Source organism: Chelonia mydas, chromosome 5 (genome assembly GCF_015237465.2).
Source record: "Chelonia mydas isolate rCheMyd1 chromosome 5, rCheMyd1.pri.v2, whole genome shotgun sequence".
Classification (NCBI taxonomy): domain Eukaryota; kingdom Metazoa; phylum Chordata; order Testudines; family Cheloniidae; genus Chelonia; species Chelonia mydas.
Genome location: NC_051245.2, coordinates 46,906,612 through 46,929,920, shown reverse-complemented (window position 1 = coordinate 46,929,920; position 23,309 = coordinate 46,906,612). Strand labels below are relative to the sequence as shown.

Here is a 23,309-nt window from a genome sequence, read left to right as displayed (position 1 = left end):
AACAGAAGGTGTGGTATCATAAAGATACTTGTAAACACACAACATTAATACCAAAATTTTTATCACAGATAAGTTTTGGGGATAAGAATTTTGACACGGATGTTAAACCTTACGATAATGCTACTTTTCAATTAATACCTGTAAACAGGTTTAGAGATTATTACAGCAGAGAAACCATAAAAAACCTGGTTTGCTGTGTGTGAATGGGGAAACTGAGGCACACTGCCTCACAGCCTTAATGGCTGTGTGCCAAGAGAACTGTAACACAAACTGCTTTCAAGCTAGTCAGTGACTAACCCTCTTGCAGTAGGCAAAGAGTGGAGGTGTGACACTCTGTACCTTGGGGGAACACCCTGCACCCCCATGTTCATCTTTATAAAATGATTGTGTGCAACTGCAAATGCATTGTGTGCCAATGCAAAGTTTGTAATGTTGGGCGTCTTCGGAAGGCTCATGATGCACTGAGCATCATGTTGTTGTTGTTATACTGATGTTATAGTAATTGTTACAGTAATGTTATAGGTTATAATTTCATGTATATAGTTATGAGGCTGAAAATGTATCCTCATGGCTTAAAGAAAGCCCAGGCAAAAACTCTCCAAGAACAGAGAGGCAGTTCACATCTCATCAGGGCATGTATGGGACAAACCCAGCTCAGCCTCACAAGAACCAAGGATGAAGGCCTAGGCAACAACAAAAGGATCTGTTAGACTCTGAGTGAGTCACCCCCCTTCCTGAAGTGGGCGGGGGGGGGGGGGCAAAGCCAAGAGGGAAGAAAGAACATGATAAAAGGGAGAGACATTGGCCATGCTCTCTCTCTCTCTTCCACCTCCATTTACAGACACCACACCAAGCGACTGAAGCACTGATCAAAGGGGAGAGCCTGGCTGAAGAGCTACCAGCCAGCTTGTGATGAGAAGCATCTAAGTTTGTAAGGGCATTGAAAGTGCTTAGAATGCGTTTTGCTTTTATTTCATTTGACCAAATCTGATTTGTTACGCTTTGACTTAGAATCACGTAAAATCTATCTTTATAATTAATAAATTTGTTTATTCTATTTGAAGCAGTGCGTTTGGTTTGAAGTGTGTCAGAGGCTCCCCTTGGGATAACAAGCCTGGTACATATCAATTTCTTTGTAAAATTGACGAACTCATATAAGCTTGCAGCGTCCAGAGGGCATAACGGGCACTGCAAAATGGGCACTGCAAAATGGAGGTTCCTAGGGTTGTGTCCGGAACTAGAGATATTAGCTAGTGTCATTCGGTTGCAAAATCCAAAGAGCAGCTTACATGCCAGAGGCTGTGCATGAACAGCCCAGGAATGGGGGTCTCACAGCAGAGCAGGGTAAGGCTGTCTCCCAGAGTCAAAGATTGGAGTGACCTAGCAGATCACCGGTCCAGATAACACCAAGGGGAATGTCACACTCCCTTGCTGCAATTTAAGCCCATTGCTTCTTGTCCTATCCTTAGAGGTTAAGAACAACAATTCTTCTCCCTCCTCCTTGTGACAACCTTTTATGTACTTGAAAACAGTTATCATGTACCCTCTCAGTCTTCTCTTTTCCAGACTAAACAACCCCAATTGTTTCAATCTTCCCTCATAGGTCATGTTTTTTAGACCTTTATTCATTTTTGTTGCTCTTCTCTGGACTTTCTCCAATTTGTCCACATCTTTCCTGAAATGTGGCGCCCAGAACTGGACACAATACTCCAGCTGAGGCCTAATCAGCACGGAGTAGATCAGAAGAATTACTTCTCGTGACTTGCTTACAATACTCCTGGTAATACATCCCAGAATGATGCTCGCTTTTTTTGCAACAGTGTTACACTATTGACTCATATTTAGCTTGTGGTCCACTATGACCCCCAGATCCCTTTCTGCAAGACTCCTTCCTAGGCAGTCATTTCCCATTTTGTATGTGTACAACTGATTGTTCCTTCTTAAATGGAGTACTTTTTCCCTCAGTAAATTCTTCCCACATACACCACACAAACTCTCACATATAATTATACATACAAAATAATCCTTTCAGCTAATCAAGCTAGTCATTATACAGGCTGAGAAGAGATTATTTCTATTTTTAAATATTTGTGAGATGCTTAGATACTATAATGATGGGGAACGCAAAAGCAGATATTGCATAACATAGAATAGTATGAAGCAAGAAGATGAAGTTTACTAGGATTTCTCCATTCTAAAAACTTCAATAACTGATGTGAAAAAGTAGAAAAGGATTAGTAGACTTTAAATAAAAAAAAAGACTGTAATAAAAATGTAAATTCTAGACTCAATAATTCTATACCAACACTAATAACATCTTAGAAAAAATTAACTCTTCAGTAAAATATTGTAAGATACACAAAACATTTAAAATAGCTATTAAAACATGTACATACTTGTTCATCTAAAGTACCCTGAAATGCAGCCTCTGTTAATGCTTTTATTTCTTCCAATTGCTTCACAGAAAATTGAGGTTCAAAATTGTTAACTGTTATTTGAGTGCAGTCATCTATCTGGAAAATACTGGGTTCTGATCTCAAATGTTCTTCTTCAGCATTAACCTCTCTTTCCTTCCCTACTAATTGACGGAGAGGCTGTACTACAGATTCTGAAAAGGAGTTCAGTGCTGTCAGAAGCTCTAGTGGCAGGACATTGCTGTTCTCATCTACTGATATATCTACAGCTAGAGCATCACCTTGACACTGTAATGTGTCGTGCAAGGGGTTTATCATTTCTGGACTCTCTGAATCACTGAGTGGTTTCAGCAAATCTCTAATTTCAAATTCATCAGCCATTATACTTTGTTCAGTTAATGTTTCCCTGGAAATCTTCTCTGACGTTGATGATAAAATAAAGTCAGGTGTAGACTTCTCAAGAGAATTATCTTTTACCCTAGTATCTATCTCAGTAATGGTCATAGTGGCACTTTGACAATCTTTTAAAACACCTGGAAATACATTCTCTGATGTCCATTCCTTTGGAGCCATTAATGTTTCTTTTACAACTGCACTTGACAGTAGGCTTCTTTCGGGAGAGTCATCTTCATCAGTTAATCGATGTGAAATCTAAATGAAAAAATGTTCACAAAAATGGAGAAATGTTTCTAAAAGCATGTAATGAACATTTACTTTACAGTTCATTAATGCTCATAATATTAGGTTTACAATTTTTTTGATAAAGCAAGCTACAAGCCCCTAAGAATTTCCACAATGGAAAAATTCCCATTGACCTTAATAGGGGGTAGACTGTACCCTTACTCATAAAGGCAGAATGAATTAAATTGCTGACACCCCTATTACTGAAGATCCAGGATAAGATGCAGAATAAATCTACCACTATTTTGAGATCAAAGGTCTGATCCTGCTCTCAGGGTACTCGTGTCCCATGTTAATGCTCAGGATGATTTCTTTTCCTTTTTAGTACGACATGAAGTCATTATGTAGTAAAGCAAATAGTAGAAGTGCAGACTACTGCAGATACAATCTGACATATATGTTTTGTTTTAAATCACATGCAACTACTGACAGGGCGCAGAAAGTTTGTCCCACATCCAACACTGAATATTATGCAAAAAGTAGGGTAAATATAGTTATTTAGACTCATAGACTTTAAGGCAATAAGGCACCATCATGATCATCTAGTCTGACCTGCACATTGCAGCCATAGAACCTCACCCACCCACTCCTGTAATAGACCAATAACCTCTGGCTGAGTTACTGAAGTCCTCAAATCACGATTTAAAGATTTCAAGTTACAGAGAATCCACCATTTACCCTAGTTTCACCTTCAATTGACCCACGCCCCATGCTACAGAGGAAGGCAAAACAAACAAAAACCCAAAACCCAGGATCTCTGCCAATCTGACCTGGGGGAAAATTCCCTCCCGACCCCAAATATGGCAGTCAGTTGAACCCTGAGCATTTTGGCAAGACTCACCAGCCAGACACGTGGGAAAAAATTCTCTGTGGTAACTCAGAGCCCTCCCCATACAGTGTCCCATCACTGCCTGTTGGGAATATTTGCTACTAGCAGTCACAGATTGGCTACATGCTATTGTAGGCAGTTTCATCAGTTTTATAGTAATTTTTGTCATGACACCAATAGACGTGCCTGTGACAGACTGATAATATCCTGTAATATCCTGAACCTTGTGGAGTTAAGATAAACTTTATTGAATTAAGCTAATCCTTACTGAATTAGGTGTAATACCTTTGCTTTCCATTGTATTACAAATGCAATTGTATATGTGTTATTGTGGAATTGTATGTTTCTTCTCTAGTAGGAGGGGGATGCTAATGTACTTCTCCCATTATTGTCCTCTGACCCCACCCCCCTTGGAGAGATATGCATATACTAGTTCAAACTGGATTCTCCAGGGACCAACAGACAAAGAAAGGATTTTTAGATAAATAGCCTGGTTTTAAACTGGCTCAGGGCCTTCTTTCTGATCCAGCAAATGGGCAAGATCTCTAGTCCACAGAGGGCCCCAATCCTTACAGAAAGGTTAGAAGGACTGGGCCTACTGAGGCCCATAAGACTGTGGGCTTGTCCTGAGGTGAAGCTGCGATGTGAACTTGTAACCACAAAAGAAACTTCTTGGGTGGGTTTGGAAGGACTGCTTCAGAACCCATGTTGGGGTAGGGGTAATCTCTGGTAAACTTATAAGCATTTGTGTAGGTTCTTTTATTGTTTTTAGTATGGTTTTTCCGTAGTGCTTGTACCTTAAGAATAAAATAGGCTTACACAGAAAGAATTGTTTATAAGAAATGTATAACTTGACAATAACTCTTATCGGTCTCTGAACAGAAAACAAGCAGGTGTGTTTGTGCAGCCTACCAGTGCCTCTGCAGTGAACGACACAGTGAAGGCAGGAAACTGCGCAGCCTGGAAATACCACCCCCAGAAGGGAGAGAGACACGGGACTTCACCTAAGAAAGGCAGTGACTGGGGAGCTAGAAAACTGAGAGCAGGTGCCCTCATTGGATCACTGAGGGGAAATACAGGTGCAGTTGTCCTGAACTGTGATAGTGCCTGTTCTTCATTCAGTGAAAATACAGAATTTTTTCTCCTTCCTATGAAGGATTGTCTGAAATTTCTGAGCCAGGTACCTCAGTTAGTATCTCAGAGGACTGACATGTTTACAGTTTTTACCAACATCGTATTTTTCGCTGCTCATACTGTTGCCACAACATTGTATTTTAGGGTAAATTTCCTTCAAGAGACTTTTTAAAATCTTTTGTTGCCAACACATTGCAAAATTGTATAGTGCAACAGCATTTTAATATCAGCAATATAAATCTGATCAACCACACCGACAATTACAACTGTAATAAAACAACAAGAAGACAAGATCACTGAGGAGAAGAACCTTCTTCATACTGATTTATGGATTTTTAGAACAAACTTGGAACATGCAGTCCTTTAGAGAGACTAAATTTTAAGCATTATGATATAATCCAGTAACCAAGGATGCAAATTAAAAGATCTATTGGCAAGTTAGGAGGGAGAAGGAGAAACAAATTTGTTAAGTAACGGGAAAATTACTACCATCATATGATAAATATGATTTCCAAAAAAGACTAAGAATATAGTTAAAATGTTATAATTATACAACAGTTTAAGGGACTGAGAAAAGGAGGGATACTGAAATGATAATCTGATCCAGTTTAAAGAGATGTATTTTATAATTAAATGGAGAATTCAGTTTACTGCAGAAAAGGGCTTGATCCTGCACCCATACAGTGTATACGCAGGAGGGTTAACTGAAGAAGAATTATGGTTTATGAAAGACCAACAATGGCCAACTTTTGTGAGATTAGAATAAAGATTATTGCAAGATACTAGGGCATAAAGAAAATCAGAAGACAGAGGAATGGTAGAATAAATAGGAATACTACTTTGTCAAAATCAATAAAACCCAAATATGACTCATTTTAGGATATCAATCTTCTATTAAATTACAAAATCTTGACAGACAATTTGTCTTGAAGTTTCACAGTTCTAGCTGCAAAACTGGCAAGCTTGAGACAGTCACAGTGTCTATGCTGGGAAGACTGTAATAGCTATCAGTTTCTCTTGCTACTGTTCTTTCTGGAGCATTTTGGTCTGTTCATCATATAGTGCTAGAGATCACAGAATATGAAAAAATAAAATTTACTGTAGTAACTGAGTCTCAGGTACAAGAAAAAGCAAACTCAAAGGAGCCTTTTACTCCTACTAGTTTGTCAAATATCATCTCTGGGAATTCTCCCTAGACTCTGGAATTCCTAGTTCTCCTAGTATCTTTAGGTTTTACAACCTCCTTTGAGATTATTAATCATTGGTATTCTGTTTCAGGAACTTTCATATTGGATTTTATTCCATTGAACCAACTCTATAATATAGGGAAGTTTTACTTGATGAAATTTGTTAGTATCAATATTAATATGTACTGTAAAGAAAATAATCTCCTGGCTTTGTTTATTATATGATTACTTACTCATATAGTTTAATCTGTTACAAGATATATGTTTTATTATATTGTCTTTAGTATTTTCTTTTGGGAATTTTAGAAGATTCTGTTATTTTCCAGATGTTAATCTCACTCAGAATCTACGAAGAAAGTAAATTCTATTTATATGAAACTTTAACAGCTTTCTTTTGGATGCAAATTTTGCTTCACCCACCTTATATAATTTAAACAAGGTGGCAACCCTTGTATGAAAAAATGTGTCTTTATTCCTCCCTAATAAACAGAATAACTTGTGGCTAAAAAAAAAAAAAAAATCAATGGTAAATGATTTATCTGTGTATGTGGCACTGACTTGGTCTTCTGTTACTTGACACTAGAGTATAACTCTAGTATGGAAAATGGCTTGCACAAATTCCAGGTTGATATCTGAAGTACACATATGTTAGTGAACTGATGATAAGCAAGGATTCACACAGCATGCATGATAACACAGGAATCTTTGGATTCAACACCACAGACAAAAGAGATGCAAAATGCATCTCCCTGAACCAGCAGGGGCCAAGGTTCTAGAGCAGGGGTCTCAAACACGCGGCCCGTGGGGCTATTTCCTGCGGCCCACCAGCTCCCTGCGGTCCCCTCTCCCCCTCCCCCTCCCCCCAGCGTTTACCTAGAGCGGCTCCTGCCAGTGTGCACGCCGGCGGCAGCAGGGCAGGCTCCCTGGCCTGCCCCTACGGTTCCCCGTTCCCAGCCAATGGGAGCTGTTGGGGACGGTGCCTGGAAGCAACAGTAACACACAGATCCCTGTGCGCACCCCCCTCCACCCCCCAGGTTCCGGCCACTTCCCGGAGCATCGCATGGGCAGGCAGGGAGCCTGACCTGCTCCGGTGTGCACCGGGCCAGAGCCCATCCCCCGAACCCATGCTGCAGCCAAACCCCCTGCCCTGAGCCCCCTGCTGCACCCTGCACCCTGACCCCCTGCCCTGAGCCCCCGGCCACACCCTGCACCCCTCCTGCACCCTGACACCCGCCCTGAGCCCTCTGCCGTACCCTGCACCCCGACCCCCTGCCCTGAACCCTCTGCCACATCCCGCACCCCTCCTGCGGCCCAACCCCCTGCACCCTGACCCCCACCGCATCTCTCACCCCTCCTGCACCCCACATCCCAATTCCCTGCCCTGAACCCTCTGCCGCACCCCGCACCCCTCCTGCGGCCCAACCCCCTGCACCCTGACCCCCACCGCACCTCTCACCCCTCCTGCACCCACACCCCAATCCCCTGCCCTGAGCCCCGAGCCGCACCCTGACCCCCTGCCCTGAACCCCCTGCCGCACCCCTCACCCTCCTGCACCCCAACTCCCTGCCCTGAGCCCCCGCCACACCCCGCACCTCTCCTGCAGGTGGTGGAGGAGGGGGTGGAGTTAGGGTGGGGATTTAGGGAATGGGTTAGAATGGGGGCAGGGGATGGGTGGGAAGAGGTGGGGCAGGGCCTCATGAAAGGGCTGGAGTGGGGGCGGGGCTGAGGGCGGAGGCGGGGAGGTGTCAGTAATGCGGCCCTCAGGCCAATGTACTAGTCCTCATGTGGCCCTCGTGGGTCATTTGAGGGTTTGAGACCTCTGTTCTAGAGAATAATTCACTCCTCAAGCAAAATAGGCCGTTTTATCACCAGCAGCCTCCAACACTGGTTTGTCAATCAGGAGAAGCTCTAAATTTAGCACTTCTAACTTTTTGGATTACTACACACCTGTGGAAGGGAAAATTGCAACCACTTTAAGTAACTACAAGTCCGCCAGCAGGGCAGGTTTCCTAGGGCGTCAGCATCTAGGTGAACAGTGATTCTGGCCCATTAAAGGAAGCCACACTGTTTACAAGTTCGTGTCTATTTCAGCTTCAGACACACCGCTCTTGCAGTAAGATATTGTCCCTCCCCAAACTGCTTTCAAGCTATATTATGCATCTGTGTTAAGAACATGTGCTTCACAGTGGGTTTGGACAAAGACTGGTACTTTTGCTTTAAATATTCTAAACACATGGAGCCTCATTTTTTCCCCCAGAAAATATTGTGTAACTGCTAATTAAATCAAATCAAACGGGTGACATGCATTCTGTTGTAAGAATATACTCACCTTCCTCTCTGTTTTCAGAAATCCAGACATGTCATCATCTAAACCTATAATGGTGGTGAATAAAATAATATTTTTCAAATGTACTGTCACTGAATTGCACTTTTTGAGCTTCTCAGCCTTTTCTGATTAAGGGGCCCCCTGGATGTTATAAGATGTTGAAGTTTCAAATTCCCTTCACACTTTTTTCTTGAGGTGGTCCCTGGCTGAAGCTAACTGAGTTTGGTGAAGGAAGCTCTATTTAACAACATTTTCTAACTTAATTACATTTTTTTTATTACTATTACCTTCTGTTTTCTTATATCTGTGACCCATAGTTCTGTGCCTTTAAAGGTTACCTATCAGCTACCACCATCTGTTTCAGGGAATGCAGCATACTTCTCACACCCTCCACACTCAGTCAGCTCCGTTGCCCACTTCCTAGCGCTCCCAGGGCTCAAGACACCCCTAAAAGGGGAGGAAGGAGCACAGGGGCCCACAGGGACTGTGATTTTCACACTCTCCCTTCCCTTTGCGCATCCCTGGAACATCCAGGCTGTCTCACCCACAATTTTACTAAGCAGTGCTATCACAGTAAACTCAGCTTCAATCTAGAACTATATCAATATCTTAGGAAAACCATGAATAGCAATTATTTTATAAGAAACTTGCAAAAGTTATACAGTCCAACATCACATTAAAAATAATGTAACCTGAACTCCAGGACATCTTTGAAAAAGGAAGCAAGGGCCAGATTTTTAAAGGTACTTAGGCACAGGGGCACCATTTGGAGGGTGCAGGAGGGGCTCTACCCCCCCCACCCCGAGTTTCGTACTGCAGGTCTACTCACCCTAGCCCCAGACAGATCTTTTAACTGCAACATAGCTCAGCCTGAGTGTAATATATGATGAGTTCGGAAGCTGGGAACAGTACAGCATTTGGGGCAGGGAGTTTGTTTATAAACAGAGGCAGGATGATTAATATAACAAAAAGCTGGTCATTAAAGTAAATTAAGGATCATTAGATGATCCTGAAAAAATTTCCAGGCACTCCTGTTAAAAGATAGGAAACAAAGGGTAGGAATAAATGGTTAGAAGGGAGAGAGGTAAATAGTGGTGTCCCACAGGGATTTGTACTGGGACAAGTCCTATTCAACATATTCATAAATTATCTGGAAAAAGGGGTACGCATTGAGGTGGCAAAATTTGCAGATGATACAAAACTACTCAAGATAGTTAAGTACAAAGCAGACTGTGAAGAGCTACAAAGGGATCTCACAAACCTGGGTGACTGGGCAACAAAATGGTAGATAAAATTCAATATTGACAAATGCAAAGTAACGCACGTGGCAAAATATAATTCCAACTATACATACAAAATGATGGGGTCTAAACTAGCTGACCCCATCAATAAAGATATCTTGGAGTCATGGATAATTCTGTAAAAACATCTGCTCAATCAAAAAAGCTAACAGAATGTTGGGAATCATTAGGAAAGGGATAGATAATAACAGAAAATATCATATTGCCTCTATATAAATCCATGGTATGCCCACATCTTGAAAACTGCATGCAGATCTGGTCGCCCCATCTCAAAAAAGATATACTGGATTTGGAAAAGGTACCAAGAAGGGCAACAGAAATGATTAGGGGTATGGAACGGCTTCCATCTGAGGAGAGATTAAAAAGACTGGGACTTTTCATCTTGGAAAAGAGATGACTAAGGCAGGATATGATAGAGGTCTATAAAATCATGAATGGTGTGGAAAAATTGAATAAGGAAATGTTATTTACTCCTTCAAATAACACAAGAACCCAATGAAATTAATTGGCAGCAGATTTAAAACAAACAAAATGAAGTCTTTCTTCACAGGCAACCTGTGGAACTCTTTGCTAGGGGAGTTGTGAAGGCCAGAACTATAACAGGGTTCCAATAAGAACTAGATAGGTTTATGGAGGATAGGTCCAACAATGGCTATTAGTCAGGGTGTGCAGGGATCCAACACCATGTTCTGCATGTCCCTTGCCTCTGTTTGCCAGAATCTGGGAATGCGTAGGAGCCGGAGCAGGGACATGCCGCTGCTTCTGGGAGCTGATTGAGGTAAGTGCTGTCCAGAGCCAGCACCCCAACCCCCTGCCCTAGCCCTGATCCTCCTCCTGCCCTCTGAGCCCCTCGATCCCAGCCCAGAGCACCCTCCTGCACCCCCAACCCCTCATTTCCAGCCCCACCCCAGAGCTCGCACCCCCAGCTGGAGCCCTCACCCCCCTGCACTCCAACCCCTTGCCCCACATCCGGAGCCCCTTCCCACACCCTGAATTCCTAATTTTTGGCCCAATCCCAGAGCCCTCTCCTGCACCCCAACCCCCAGTTTCATGAGCATTCATGGCCCGCCATACAATTTCCATTCCCAGATGTGGCCCTTGGGCCAAAAAGTTTGCCCACCCCTGCACTAGACCCCACTCTCCTCCCAGAGCTGAGATAGAACCCAGGAATCCTGAGAGGGTCTCTCTCCCCACAGAGTTAGTAACAATGTAAAAATATATGTTAAAATTTTAAACCTAACCAGTGTCCCTTAAGTGCCTTGCCACAAGACGTCAGAACATGTGAGTATTAGAGCTGAGTGGGTCTAATATTTATTTCATTTTCTTTCTTTTATATAGGAATTAGATACAGGGCTCCTGTCTGCTAATTGCTAAGTTATCTGCCAAAATACTAGAGCTTTCAAGTGCCTAAGTAGCCCCTGGAATAACGGTTAAAGTTGGACCCCCCCACCAAAATCTGAAATGACGTCCCTGCTTGGGCACTGTCCCACTCAGTGCCACATGTTTCACCACCTAGCGGAATTTTGAGAACCAGGATAGGTGCCAGTTAAGCACTTTTCTCCCTATTCGCTTAGATGGGGACCATCTAAGCAGCTACATATGGGACTTTAAAAAGCTGAAATGAGCGCTGCCCTGCTTAACTGGATATCTTCTTACTCAAGCTAGGCAAGCTTGGAACTTTGCAAAGCGATGAGAGGCTGACCGGCCCTTACACACGTTTTACTGCTCCACAGTTCACAGGCCATTTCCACTATCTACTGCAGCGCTGGAAAAGAGAAAATACATTTTATTCCCCTCCCCCTGGAGTCTCCCTGAGCACTCCTAGGAGCCCTAGCCACTTGATCAGACACACTCCACTTCCCTGCTGCCAGCCAGAACCAAACCACAGGACAGAAAAAATGGTAAGCTGAGCTTCCGACCATGCTGTCATGTCAGCATTCTGGAGGGTGTGGGAGGAGCAAATGGAGAGAAAGGGAGGGAGGCACTCCATGCCAAGCAGCACACACTAATCCAATTCCCGTTGTCCATAGCCTCAGAGGGTTCCCAGCAACTCCTGGAGGAAGTCAATTTCAACAATATCCCCGAGCACATAAAAGATAGCTTTCACCATCCAGCTGGGTTGAAGGAACCCTGAATTTATGCTCTGGATATACTCAAGTGCTTAGTGGATCCCCAACAGCTATAGGAATGCAAGGGGACAATCTTCTACAAGGGTGGAAGGAACAGGAGAGAGTCCTGCCTCTTAGTTTAGTCCTGGCCTTAGAGAATATGCTAACAGGAAAAATACATGAAAATCCCTCAAATACACCGGAAGAAAGTAAGAACCACCATCACTAAACTCCTAAAGTGACCCGGGGGGTCCTGGTGCCGTTATGCCAACCCTGCTACTGATCTGAGCAAAACCTTCCCTACCCTCCTTTCCTATCTTCCCCACCAGGATGCTCATGGACAGACATGCATTCCTCATTCACCCCTGCTCCAGACCACAGTTACTGGGTTACAAAGCTACAATCATTTGCTGTGGGGGAATGGCAGCACTTAGGACACTAAGGCTTAGATATTTCAGTGCCAATGGGCAGGAAAACAGTCACCCGGGGGCTTAGGCAACTGCTGAGCAGTGGATTTAAAAATACCATGGGCATGTAAGTGGTGGATTTAGGCACTTAGTTCTTCTTTAGGCACCTAAGTACCTTTAAAAATCTGCCCCTCTGGTCTCAAAGGTCACATATCTATATCCTAAATAAATCTATATGTATACTCATTTACAGTTTCCCAGTTGTTTCTTCCAAATTTAGAGTGACTGTATTTTAGGTTGTTTTTTACAACATAAAACATACCTACAGTGTAATTTTGCTCTCTACCTACTGAGGCATTTAGCAGAAGACCAGGCTGAGAAATCTTTGTAGTAAATACTGCACCCCTAAAAAGAAATAAATGTAATTTTAAAAGTTCACCATTCAAGGAGCAATGCACAAAAATACTTTGCCTGTTCTCATGGGCTAAGCCTTCCCTGGCACAGCTGCCACTGACCTGCTGCCGGACACCTGGGCCGCAGTGGCCCTGCCTCTTCCCCGAGGCCCCAACCATCTGTTGCTGCCTGCCTGCTGCGGCTTGCCGCGTCTCCTCCTTAGGGGTGGGGGAGTGAGGAGGGAATACAATAAGCCAGTGGTGGGTGGGAGGGTCTGGCGGGGGAGTAGTGAGGCTGCTCGCTTGGCCGTGCGCTGGGGCTTGCCGGCCATGGAGGGGGGGGGGAATGCTGGCAGGGGCCGGTGGCTCAGGCCAGTGCTCAGGGTGGCTGGCGGCTTGTCCCGGTGCTCGGCCTGGCAGCTCGGGGTGGTGGCTCAGCCTGGTGTGGCTGGGACCGGACTGGCAGGGGGCAGGAAGGGGGCAGCAGCCTGGCGTGGCTGGGGTGGGCAGGCCGTGGGGCTCTTCTTGTTATGGGGGAGTTTGGGGCTCTGGCGTGTCGGGGGGGTGCTGCCTCAGGCAGAAGGGTCGCAGCCAGCAGGCTAGCCTCCCCAAAGCGGGGGCTCACCTGCCATCCATGCCTGTTCTGGTACTTTGGACAAAATTTTCAGCCTTGTCTTAACCAGGCCTCTGGTTGTAGTTAAGACAATTAATGTAATTTTTCTGTGCAATTATTTGTGGAAGCACTTTAGGTCTTTTAGAGGCATAAATTCCCAACTCACAAGTGTAATCAGTAACACACTTCTCAATTATCTAAATTGGGCTGGCTATTATATTCAAATTGCCACAACAGCCACACTCTGGCTTGCAGCAACCTCGGCTACTATCTGCAGGGTGGCCCCGACATACTCCCCACCTTGAATTTTCCCAAAAGACATATATTCTGTACTGTCCAGCCCTTACCTGGACAGTTCAGATATTAGAGGCCCGTTGCCCCAGTTTGCTACTTTAATTGGAGTTACCAATCTATTCAGTGCAAACACAACCCTGGATTAGTTTTGATTAAAAAATAACACAAGTTTGTTTGACTATAAGGAGAGATTTTAAGTGAGTACAAGTACAAGGTATTAAAGTCAGAAATGGTTACAAGAGAAATAAAGATAGAATGCTTTCTAGTAGCTAAAACTTAACAAACTAGACTTGGGTCAAGATAAAATCCTGACCACATGTCCCCTGCAACCAGGCTGACCAAATTCTCAGGTCATAACCCCTGCCAAAGTCCAAAGGCTTGTTCCTGTGTTCTTAGGTGAGAGAGAGAGAGAAAGAATCTGGGGTGCTGTTGCCCCTCACTTTTATAGTCCAGGCATCCTTTGAAATGCATTTTCCTGAGGGCTACCCCTAGATAAAGTTCCTTCCCGCTGTGAGGACGGAGACATGGAATTTCATGATGAAAGAGGTTCCACGCTGTTACTTGCTAAAATGCAGATCGATCTGTTCCTGCTCCCCACTCATTGCCAAAGAATGGCCATTTGACAGGTGATTGCCAATCAGCTTTCAGGACACCTGACTAGCAGCATTAGCTTGTCCTTTGTCTTTGAGGAGTAGGTTTACCCCCCTTCCCAGACTTGTCTGGTAAACACATTTAGGTCATAATTTCAGCTTATGTTCATAACTTTACATATAATGTTGCTACACACATTTCACCATGATATGAGTGACCGGTGAGTTATTAGTTTTCAAACAATACCTCACAAGGCATATTTTATACAAAGATTATTACAGTAGTGTGTAGGGCAGAGGTCCCCAAACTGTGGGGTGTGCCCCCCCCCAGGGTAGCACAGAGGAACATTCAGGGTCAGGCGGCGGGCCAGGCCAGCCCCCACGGGGGGGAAGGAAAGGAGCACCACCCAGCCCCTAGTCGTGGCCCTGGGTCCCAGCCCCGGGGCTGACTCCCGTCCTCAGCCTCAGTGCGGTTCTGCACCTGGCTGGAAGCCTGGCTGCGGCTCTGCTCCTGGCCCCACCCCCAGCCTCGGCTCCAGCCTCATCCCCCTTACCCCTGTCTGTGTCCCCCACTGCAGAGTTGTGGCCTCATTCCTGGCCTCGGGGGGGGGGGAGATGGGTGTGGTCGGGGAAGGGGGGTGCAACCTTCAAAAGTTTGGGGACCACTGCTGTAGGGTGTGAATACAGGGGTGCATTCAGTCACAATCTGCAATACCAATGTGACCAAATTGTTGAGTCCTCTTCATCAAGCAGGCAGGCGGTAGCCCAACCAGACGCAGGATTTTTGTGACCAGGAGCTTCACCAGTGGAGAACTTCCAGAGCTGGGTAAACATATGATCATCTTAGGCTATGCTGACCTTCTAGTTACTTTAAGCCTGATTGTTTCATGAGGTATTCTGTGTAGGTGCCCATACTGGTTTTGCCACATCACAGAAAACAAGTAAAGCTGCAAGAGAAATTTGTTTTTCTGTGGTGTGGTAGCCACCAATATGGATTACTAAATTCTGACCTGCAGACCGCACCCACGGAAGAGAAGAGTAACTACAGAGATGTTAAAATAGGCATGTCTAAAATGACAGTAGGGAAGAAACTGGGAGAGCAAGGAGGAAGGTGTGTCAAAGCCTGCTGGAGTCTGGAAGAGAACTTCCAGAGAACTTGCTGACCAAATTCAGCATGAGCTGAATTCATCCACCGAGGCCACACCACGTTCAGCAAAGGGCATGTCCGATGCCAACAACATGGCCACCACTCAAGTACAGTGAGCTCAAAGCCTGTCTAAGCAGAGGAGATCTGCAAGGAAGGAGGAGTGCAGACAGAAGGTCTGAACCTGCAGGAAAGGATATACAGTATCTACGCCCTTTAGTGAGGTTCTTTGAACAGGATGAACAGGGACTTGGATTTGAGACCTATTCAGTTCAGGAAAATAAGACTAAGTTTGGCAGACATTCAGGGAGTGCCACCTGACCTCAAGTCTGGCTTTTGGGTGTGGGTAGAAGTTGGGGAGAGGGATCTCCTAGCTAAGGTTGGACCATCTGCAGGAGAAAACTGGAGCATGTTTGGAGAACTACTTTCACTTTTTGTAAAATGAGGCATGGGTGCCACAAGTCACATCTGGGTGCTCCCTGAATCACCAGGCTGTGGAGACCAACACTAAAAAGGCCACTTTCTATGCCAGGAGACAAAGTTGAATGTTGAGGATGGATTCAAATGTTTCAGAACAGAAGTCATTTAGCACCAGGTTTGGGCTCCAAAGAGAACAAACTTAACAGGAGGCCTAAGGTAAGAAACTGCTCTAAGGAACTTGGTTGGGAGCTCATTAAAAATCTTCCATGGAACTCCTAAAGGCGCTGCTAAAGGATGAGGCCCAAACCATAAAAGGTGAGGGCCCTTTCTCAAGCCCATCCAGATGAACTCTGCTAAACTGGCATTAGCAGATTTTCTGGTTTAGGTCCCAGGGAAGAGGAAAAGATATACACAACTCTGTAGTAAGAGGGGGAAACATCCTTCAGGGCATAAGCCTGCAGGAATCAAGAACGAGCTTTTTCTGCCATGTATATACCACGGACAACTGGATAGGTGCATTACTGAGTTTGTGAAGCATCAGGTATTGGCTACTGCTGGAGACAGGATACTCGATTAAAGGGACAAATGACCTGATATAGTATGGGAAATATAAAAAGATGTACTTGCAGTTGTTTATAAAGCAGGTTAAAAAACTCCAACCATTATCTCATGGTACTTACATATTGATTTCCATAATCATAAATTCATAGTATTGAAACACCTATTAGATCAATGATACTCAAACTGAGGCTTGCAAGCAGCTCTTTAACATGTCTCCTGCAGCTCTATGCAGCACATGATATTAAAACAGTGTGATTTACTTATTAACCAATCTAAGTTATTGACCAATCAGGATGTTTTTTCTATGTTATTAACCAATTGTGGTTGATAAAATAATAGTTGGTCAGTCATTTTGCTGTGAGAATTATATAACTAAATATTTCCCGTACATCTATCTATCTAGCTATCTATCTCTCTCTATATATATGTTTATAAATATAGTACACATCTACCCCGATATAACGCGGGTTCACATACAACGCGGTAAAGCTCCGACATGCTGCTCTGAGCAGCGTGTTAAGTGGGCCGGGCCGGGCCAGGGCCGAGGGGTTGGATAAGGGGCAGAGGGTCTTGGGGGCGGTCAGGAGCTCCCCCCGCCCAGGGTTTAGGAGGCAGGAGCTGTGGGCACTTTTGGGGACCCTGCAGTCCCAGAGTGGCATGGGGGATTAGCGGGGGGCCAGGAGCACCCACTCCGCTTCCCTCGCCCCAGCCCCAGCCGTGTCACTTGGGGGAGGGGGCTTGGGGGAAGGGATCGCCCCCGCACTCACCGGCAGCAGCGGAAGCGGAGCAGCCCAGCCCCAGCTCCCTCCACTCCGCCAGCTCCCAGCCATGGCTCTCCACTTCCCACCGCAGGTGAGTGCGGGATCTTTCCCCTATCTCCCCCTCCCCCCAGCGACACGGGCAAGGAAAGCAGAGCGGGCTGGGGCCGCGTCGCTCTGCTTCCCGCCACAGGTGAGTATGAGGGCGTCCTTTCTCCAATCTCCCTGCACTCACCGGCAGTGGGAAGCAGAGCGCCACGGCTGGGACGTGGCGGAGTGGAGCGGGCTGGGGCCATGTTGCTCTGCTTCCCACCGCAGGTGAATATGGGGGTGTCCTTTCCCCAACCTCCCTGCACTCACCAGCGGTGGGAAGTGGAGCAGCCTGGCCCCAGCCCACTCTACTCTGCCAGCTCCCAGCTGCAGCACTCCGCTTCCTGCCGCAGGTGAGTACCGGGGGCTTCCTTTCCCCAACCTCCCTGCACTCACCGGCAGCGGGAAGCGGAGCGCCGTGGCTGGGAGGTGGTGGAGTGGAGCGGGCTGGGGCTGCTTTGCTCCGCTTCCCGCCGCTGCCAGTGAGCGCCTGTCAGGGGGCGAGAGGTGTGGATAGGGGTCGGAGCAGTCAGGGGACAGGGAGCAGGGGGGTTGGTTATGGGGTGGGGTCCTGGGGATGATTAGGGATGGGAGTCTCTGGAGGGGGCGGTCAGGGAACAAGGAACAGGGGGGACCAAAGCAAGTTCGATATAATGCCGTCTCACCTATAACTCGGTGAGATTTTTTGTCTCCAGAGGACCGTGTTATATCGGGGTAGAGGTATACTATAGTAAACGAAACAATGAATTCACACTACCACGGCTTTTTTGGGTAATGTCGATCGCTAATTTGGTTCCTGAACCACTGAGTATCACTGTATTAGATCATCCAGCCTCTTTTCTTCCCAACACGGATTATTCTCTACCGGGTTTTAGGATTTTGTGTTGTCTAGTGTTAAATACTCCAAGGTGCTTCCACAATTATTCCATGGCATAAGCCATTCTACTAAATAAATCTCAGTGTCAGGACGTTTTTTCTGACAACCTAAATTTTCCTTTATTATTTTCCAGTTACGCCCAGTTATATATCCTAACTACTACATACTAATAAATATATATATATATATATATATATATAGGAATGGACACAAGAATGATTTCATCCATCACTGATATAAAGTGATCTCTGGCATTAAACACAACTGCTTATTAGCAACCAGTAAAACTATTTTATAATTCAAGGCTGGAAAAAATATCCCATCCAAATAAGGCTACAAGGGAAACTTTTTGCTGGGAAATTACTGTTTGCCTGAATGGAATTTGTCCAGTGCTTATTATACTCACTGTAGCAGAGACTGAGATTGTTCAGTTTCACGCCTCTTATGAGCCAGCTGGGAGAAAAAAGTGTTTGAACAACTTGGTGAATATAAACTACTCAGTGATTTAATTTTTCAGCATTACTATATACCTAGCCTCTTCCTATTATTAATGGTTTTGGAAGACCTAGATACAGCAGTTATCAGTGGGACTCCGAATTCTGCTAGACCGGATTACTAATATTGCTATGACATATGGGCTACTTACTCAATCCAAGTCATAGAAGACAAAATACAGTCAGAATGAAAATATACCTTATATAATTAAATTGTAATACCCTTAAGCTTGAGCTATTTTATTTGTGAAGTGACCAAAGTACAAATTAGATATATTCCTCGCCTCAAATTCACCCTCTTTAGTGGAGTCCTGCAAGCAAATATTCTCCTATCCCCAATTATTTCTAACCACTCTTTCTTCCCTCTGGTAACAATAACCACATCTTCCAATTAAAGAGGATAGGCTGCTACTCCAGAAATGGCTGAAGTAATAGCATCAATCACAACAACTATGAGAAATGCTAATAGTAACCCAAACTGTCCCCTAAACTAAGGCCTTGTCTACATTGGAACGTATTTTTAACCTAAAATGTGAATTTAAATTAATATAGTTATGCCTGTATAACACACATTCCTCTCCCCTCCAGTGTGGACCCTTTTATTCTAGAATAAGAGTTCCTTCTTCTGGTTTAGTTTATGTCTCTTGGGAAGGGTTTAAGCTAAACTAAAAATAAGTCACTCATATCAGAATAAGAGCGTTCACACAGGGGATTACATTGATGTAACTATACAGGTACAACTGGAAATATTTCCCCAGTTATTTAAGTCTAAAGAAATTCATATACAGCACAGGAATCTACATGGTAACAATCTATAGTTTCCTCCTACTCATTCTGTCAGCCTGTCATCTGCAGGTGGGAAAAACTGGTTACCAATTTGAACATCCGGTAATTTTACAGGCTAATTGCAGCCCTGCTCCTGAAACCGTAGCAAGGCACACCCCCATGAAACTCCAGAGGAGACTCTTCTGTGCATTCCTGGGCTGAGTATATATTGCAGATTTCCTCCTTCCATAAAACCCTTTTCAGTTACATACACTCTGGCTCTTTCCACATATAGAAGCGGGAGGGGCTCAGTCAGGCACAGTGAATCTAATAATTATCAATTGCAGTATGTGTGTAGCTGAGGAGCTGTAATTTCTATACATACCGGATTTATCTGGTTCTTTTGCTTCATATTTTCTAGATTATCACTGAATTTACAGACAAGCTGAATTTCTGGGGAGAGGTTTTCTAAAACTAAACACAAAAATAGGTAGTTAAAGCCACTTCTGTTGTGCTACTGTAACACAGACTCAAGGAATTTCTGCAAATTCCAACTGCCAGAAAAAATAATTGGACAAATCACACCTTCACACTGGTCACTTCTCTCAGACTAGATTCTGAAAATCACAATATGGCAGATGCAAGAACTGAAAAGAAAACAATTTAGGGAAAAATTATTATTTCTTTTGCAGACAATATTTTGGAAACATGGGCTACACATCAGACAGTGCGATTCATTTCTGACAATAGTTCTTTTTTCCTGACAACTGGAATTATAGTCAGTGTCCTCATGCACGTAATAAACTTTAGTACTCATCTTTACACATTAATTATCAAACTGAGATGAGAAGATTAAAATTACTGAATGATCATACTGAGAAAAACCCAGCTCTACAGTAATATAGAGTGCTGCTCTGTTTAATTTGATCCCTTATGCTGTAAAAATCACAACACTGGTATCCACATTATTTTGTTGATTATTGTATTAATTTAGATTGACTATAGCCCATGTTTTCTTGTCATGAAATTGATGTGATAAAAGTTAGCACAAATAATAACATGCTAATTACAGTGGGCTGAATAGAAATGCCATCAATGAAAATATGCAAATCACATTTACAGGGACAACAAAAAAGCATGCAGACAAAGTCCCATTCCTACAAACCAAAAGCTTAACAATGCGCCAAACAGAAGCTCTGTACTCTGAAGCTCTAATTCCAGTGGATGACCAGGAGGAACAAGTTCCACGGGTGAGGATCCTCTCTGCTGACAAAACTCTATCACCAGTCCTCAGATAATTCAGCTCCAGTAACTGACACCAAGAAACTCCTAGCCATTTAGAAAGACTCCCACGGAACTTCAATGGGGTTTGGAATCAGACCCTTACCTACTATGAGTAGATATAAAGTGAGAAGTAATCTCTCAAGGGGACAGATTTCAAACCATGCAAGGTCTTAAAAATAGGCAAAAATGCCATGTTTTGGACCCAGAAACAAACAAGACGCCAGAGTAGAGTTCTGCACACGAGTATTTTGCTTCGGAACAGCTCAAACACTTGCAAGGTAGACAGTAGAATTCTGCTTTGCCAGTCAAGTTTTTACTGACATGAGTATGGGATTACCAAATTACTTAAAAGTGATTAAGTGAGGCTGAATTATGGAAGGCAACCCAGACAGGTCCCAATGAAATTTTATGCCACACCATCAAATACTTGTTTATGCCCCTTACTTTGAGGAGCTATTGTAGAAACCTTTAGTGTTAACAAAAAATAAATTCATACCCCTACTCTTCTTAAACTAGGTACCCTTAGTAACAACATACAGGCAGAATGAAGGAAAATAAGCACTAACAAATTTAAGTTTTAAATGTATTTATTTAAAATATATGAAAAATTTGGCCTGAAAGATTAAGCCTCTAACTTTTATTCAGATTTTATTAGAGATACAAAATTATTCTGCTTAAAAATACTGTACAAAACTGTTCTAGGCTTAATTTTTAGCCTAAAAATTAAGAAAGAGTCAAAGAAATAAAGGTCTCAGGAAAAATAACATATATTTTCTACTGAAAAAAGAACAATTTCTTACCTCCATTTACTCTTCTTATTTCATCAGCAAAGATGGTTTCAGTTGTTAGAGATATGTCCTTATTAACAAAAGATAACCTTTAAAAAAAACCAAAAAACTACGAATTGTTCTATCATCCTCTTACCAGAGGTACAAACACAGGCAACAAAATATTAACCAAAGCCAATATTTCTAACTCCATTCCCTATAATATCACTCATTAAATACCACTGTAACTATGTGAGAGCATTTTTAAGGTAAACACTATTTTTCAAAAGTTTAGAACCTAGTTGTAAAAATCTGCATCAAGCTGCAAATTGGCATAGAAGGATGTGAGTCATGAATACATCTTTGTTTTTACAAATTTCTAAAAATTTTTAGTCAACATTTCTTAGGAAATACACAGTAGGGGTAATGTTGTTCAGCGGGTTTAATTTCCCAGTAACCAAAGTATCAGTTTGAATGAGATCATCAAGAGAGTTCTGAAATTAAAACATAAAAGAAATGTCCACATTTGCAGTATTTTTATTTTACCAATGTTTTTATCATTGATTTTATTTTCTTTGGGCTGGATTCTGATACCTTTATCCCATTTAGTAATACATTATTTCTCAGGTAGTCCCACAAAAACCAATGAGACTATTTCTGGAGTAAGCTACTATTGCACATAAGCAAAAAACAAACAAACAAACAAAACAAACAAAACGAGGAGTACTCGTGGCACCTTAGAAACTAACAAATTTATTTGGGCATAAGCTTATGCCCAAATAAATTTGTTAGTCTCTAAGGTGCCACGAGTACTCCTCGTTTTTTTTGCTGATACAGACTAACACGGCTACCACTCTGAAACCTATTCCGTATAAAGGTCCATGGAATAGCGTATGGAGATTTTTCCCCCTCACACTTCAACCTGTCACAGAAAGTCTTAAAATAGATATTTATCAAAGAATCTAGGAAGGCTATTCTAAAACCATTTTATTCTCTAAGATTTTAGTCAGGTTTATATGAGGTAGATTCCAGTCTCATAGGACTGTTCTTTGTGTTTTTTGTTTTCAAAGGTGATAGCCTTAAATGGCCATGGATGCAGCATTCAACTCATCACAAATGTCCCAGAAATGTATTGACACTCATTTTTTAGTCACACCTGCTCCTATATATATATATTTATCACCTCTTCATGTGCAGCTCCTCTTCATCTAGGTCACTCTCAGTTACTGAGCCCTCCACTACTGTCTCATCACTGTCACTGTCAGAAATGTCACCTCCCTCCTTCATGCCTCCTTCTCCAGTCCTCAGCCTCCTAGGGACAGCTCCCCCAGACAGCCTCTCTCTCGCCCTTGGACAGCTCCTCCAGGCAGCCCTCCTCCCCCACTTTGGGCAGGTCCCCCCACTCCTGAGGCACTGAATCACAAGCGGAGCAAGCAAAGGGTGGTGCAATGCCTTCTGGGAATTGTAGTCCTCAATGGAGCCTTCTTGTGATCATCCAAACAACAAATTTACCCTAATTGCGAGCTTAACTGTAAGGAGTGAGTGAAAGTTCATAAAAATGTCACAATAACCTATAATAAATAAACACCGATGGGAAAAGTTGCAAGAGAGAGAGAGACTGAATTAGTCCAAACAAGAAGGCCTACTAATATAACTCAAGAACTGTGTTAAGATCAGGTCTGATTAATATGAAGTGTGTGCCACAGGACATCAATGAATCAAAATTGGTGTGTCAGAAATTAGGTCTAAACTGGCGAACAATATAGTGAGGGGACAGGCTATTACGCTCATCACTCCCTTTGGATGTCCTTAAAAGAAAAGACCCTTGAGGGGAAAAAATAAAGAAGCAGCTGTCTCCCAACACCCTCTGACT

The 23,309-nt window shown here is 43.5% G+C and overlaps 1 protein-coding gene across 1 annotated transcript in view; it reads right to left on the bottom strand.

Moving 5' to 3' along the window:
* ANKRD31 (ankyrin repeat domain 31) overlaps positions 1 to 22,802 on the bottom strand; it is a 109,593-nt gene extending 86,791 nt beyond the window's left edge. The window contains exons 1-7 of the mRNA XM_043546618.1: positions 22,620 to 22,802; positions 21,470 to 21,546; positions 19,771 to 19,859; positions 18,533 to 18,579; positions 12,710 to 12,792; positions 8,575 to 8,618; positions 2,397 to 3,065 (exon numbers count right to left, since the gene is read on the bottom strand). Of these exons, the coding sequence (XP_043402553.1) occupies positions 2,397 to 3,065; positions 8,575 to 8,618; positions 12,710 to 12,792; positions 18,533 to 18,579; positions 19,771 to 19,859; positions 21,470 to 21,546; positions 22,620 to 22,723 (1,113 nt within the window). The 5' untranslated portion in view covers positions 22,724 to 22,802. The remainder of the gene's footprint in view (positions 1 to 2,396; positions 3,066 to 8,574; positions 8,619 to 12,709; positions 12,793 to 18,532; positions 18,580 to 19,770; positions 19,860 to 21,469; positions 21,547 to 22,619) is intronic.
* Between the last annotated feature and the right edge of the window lie 507 nt (positions 22,803 to 23,309).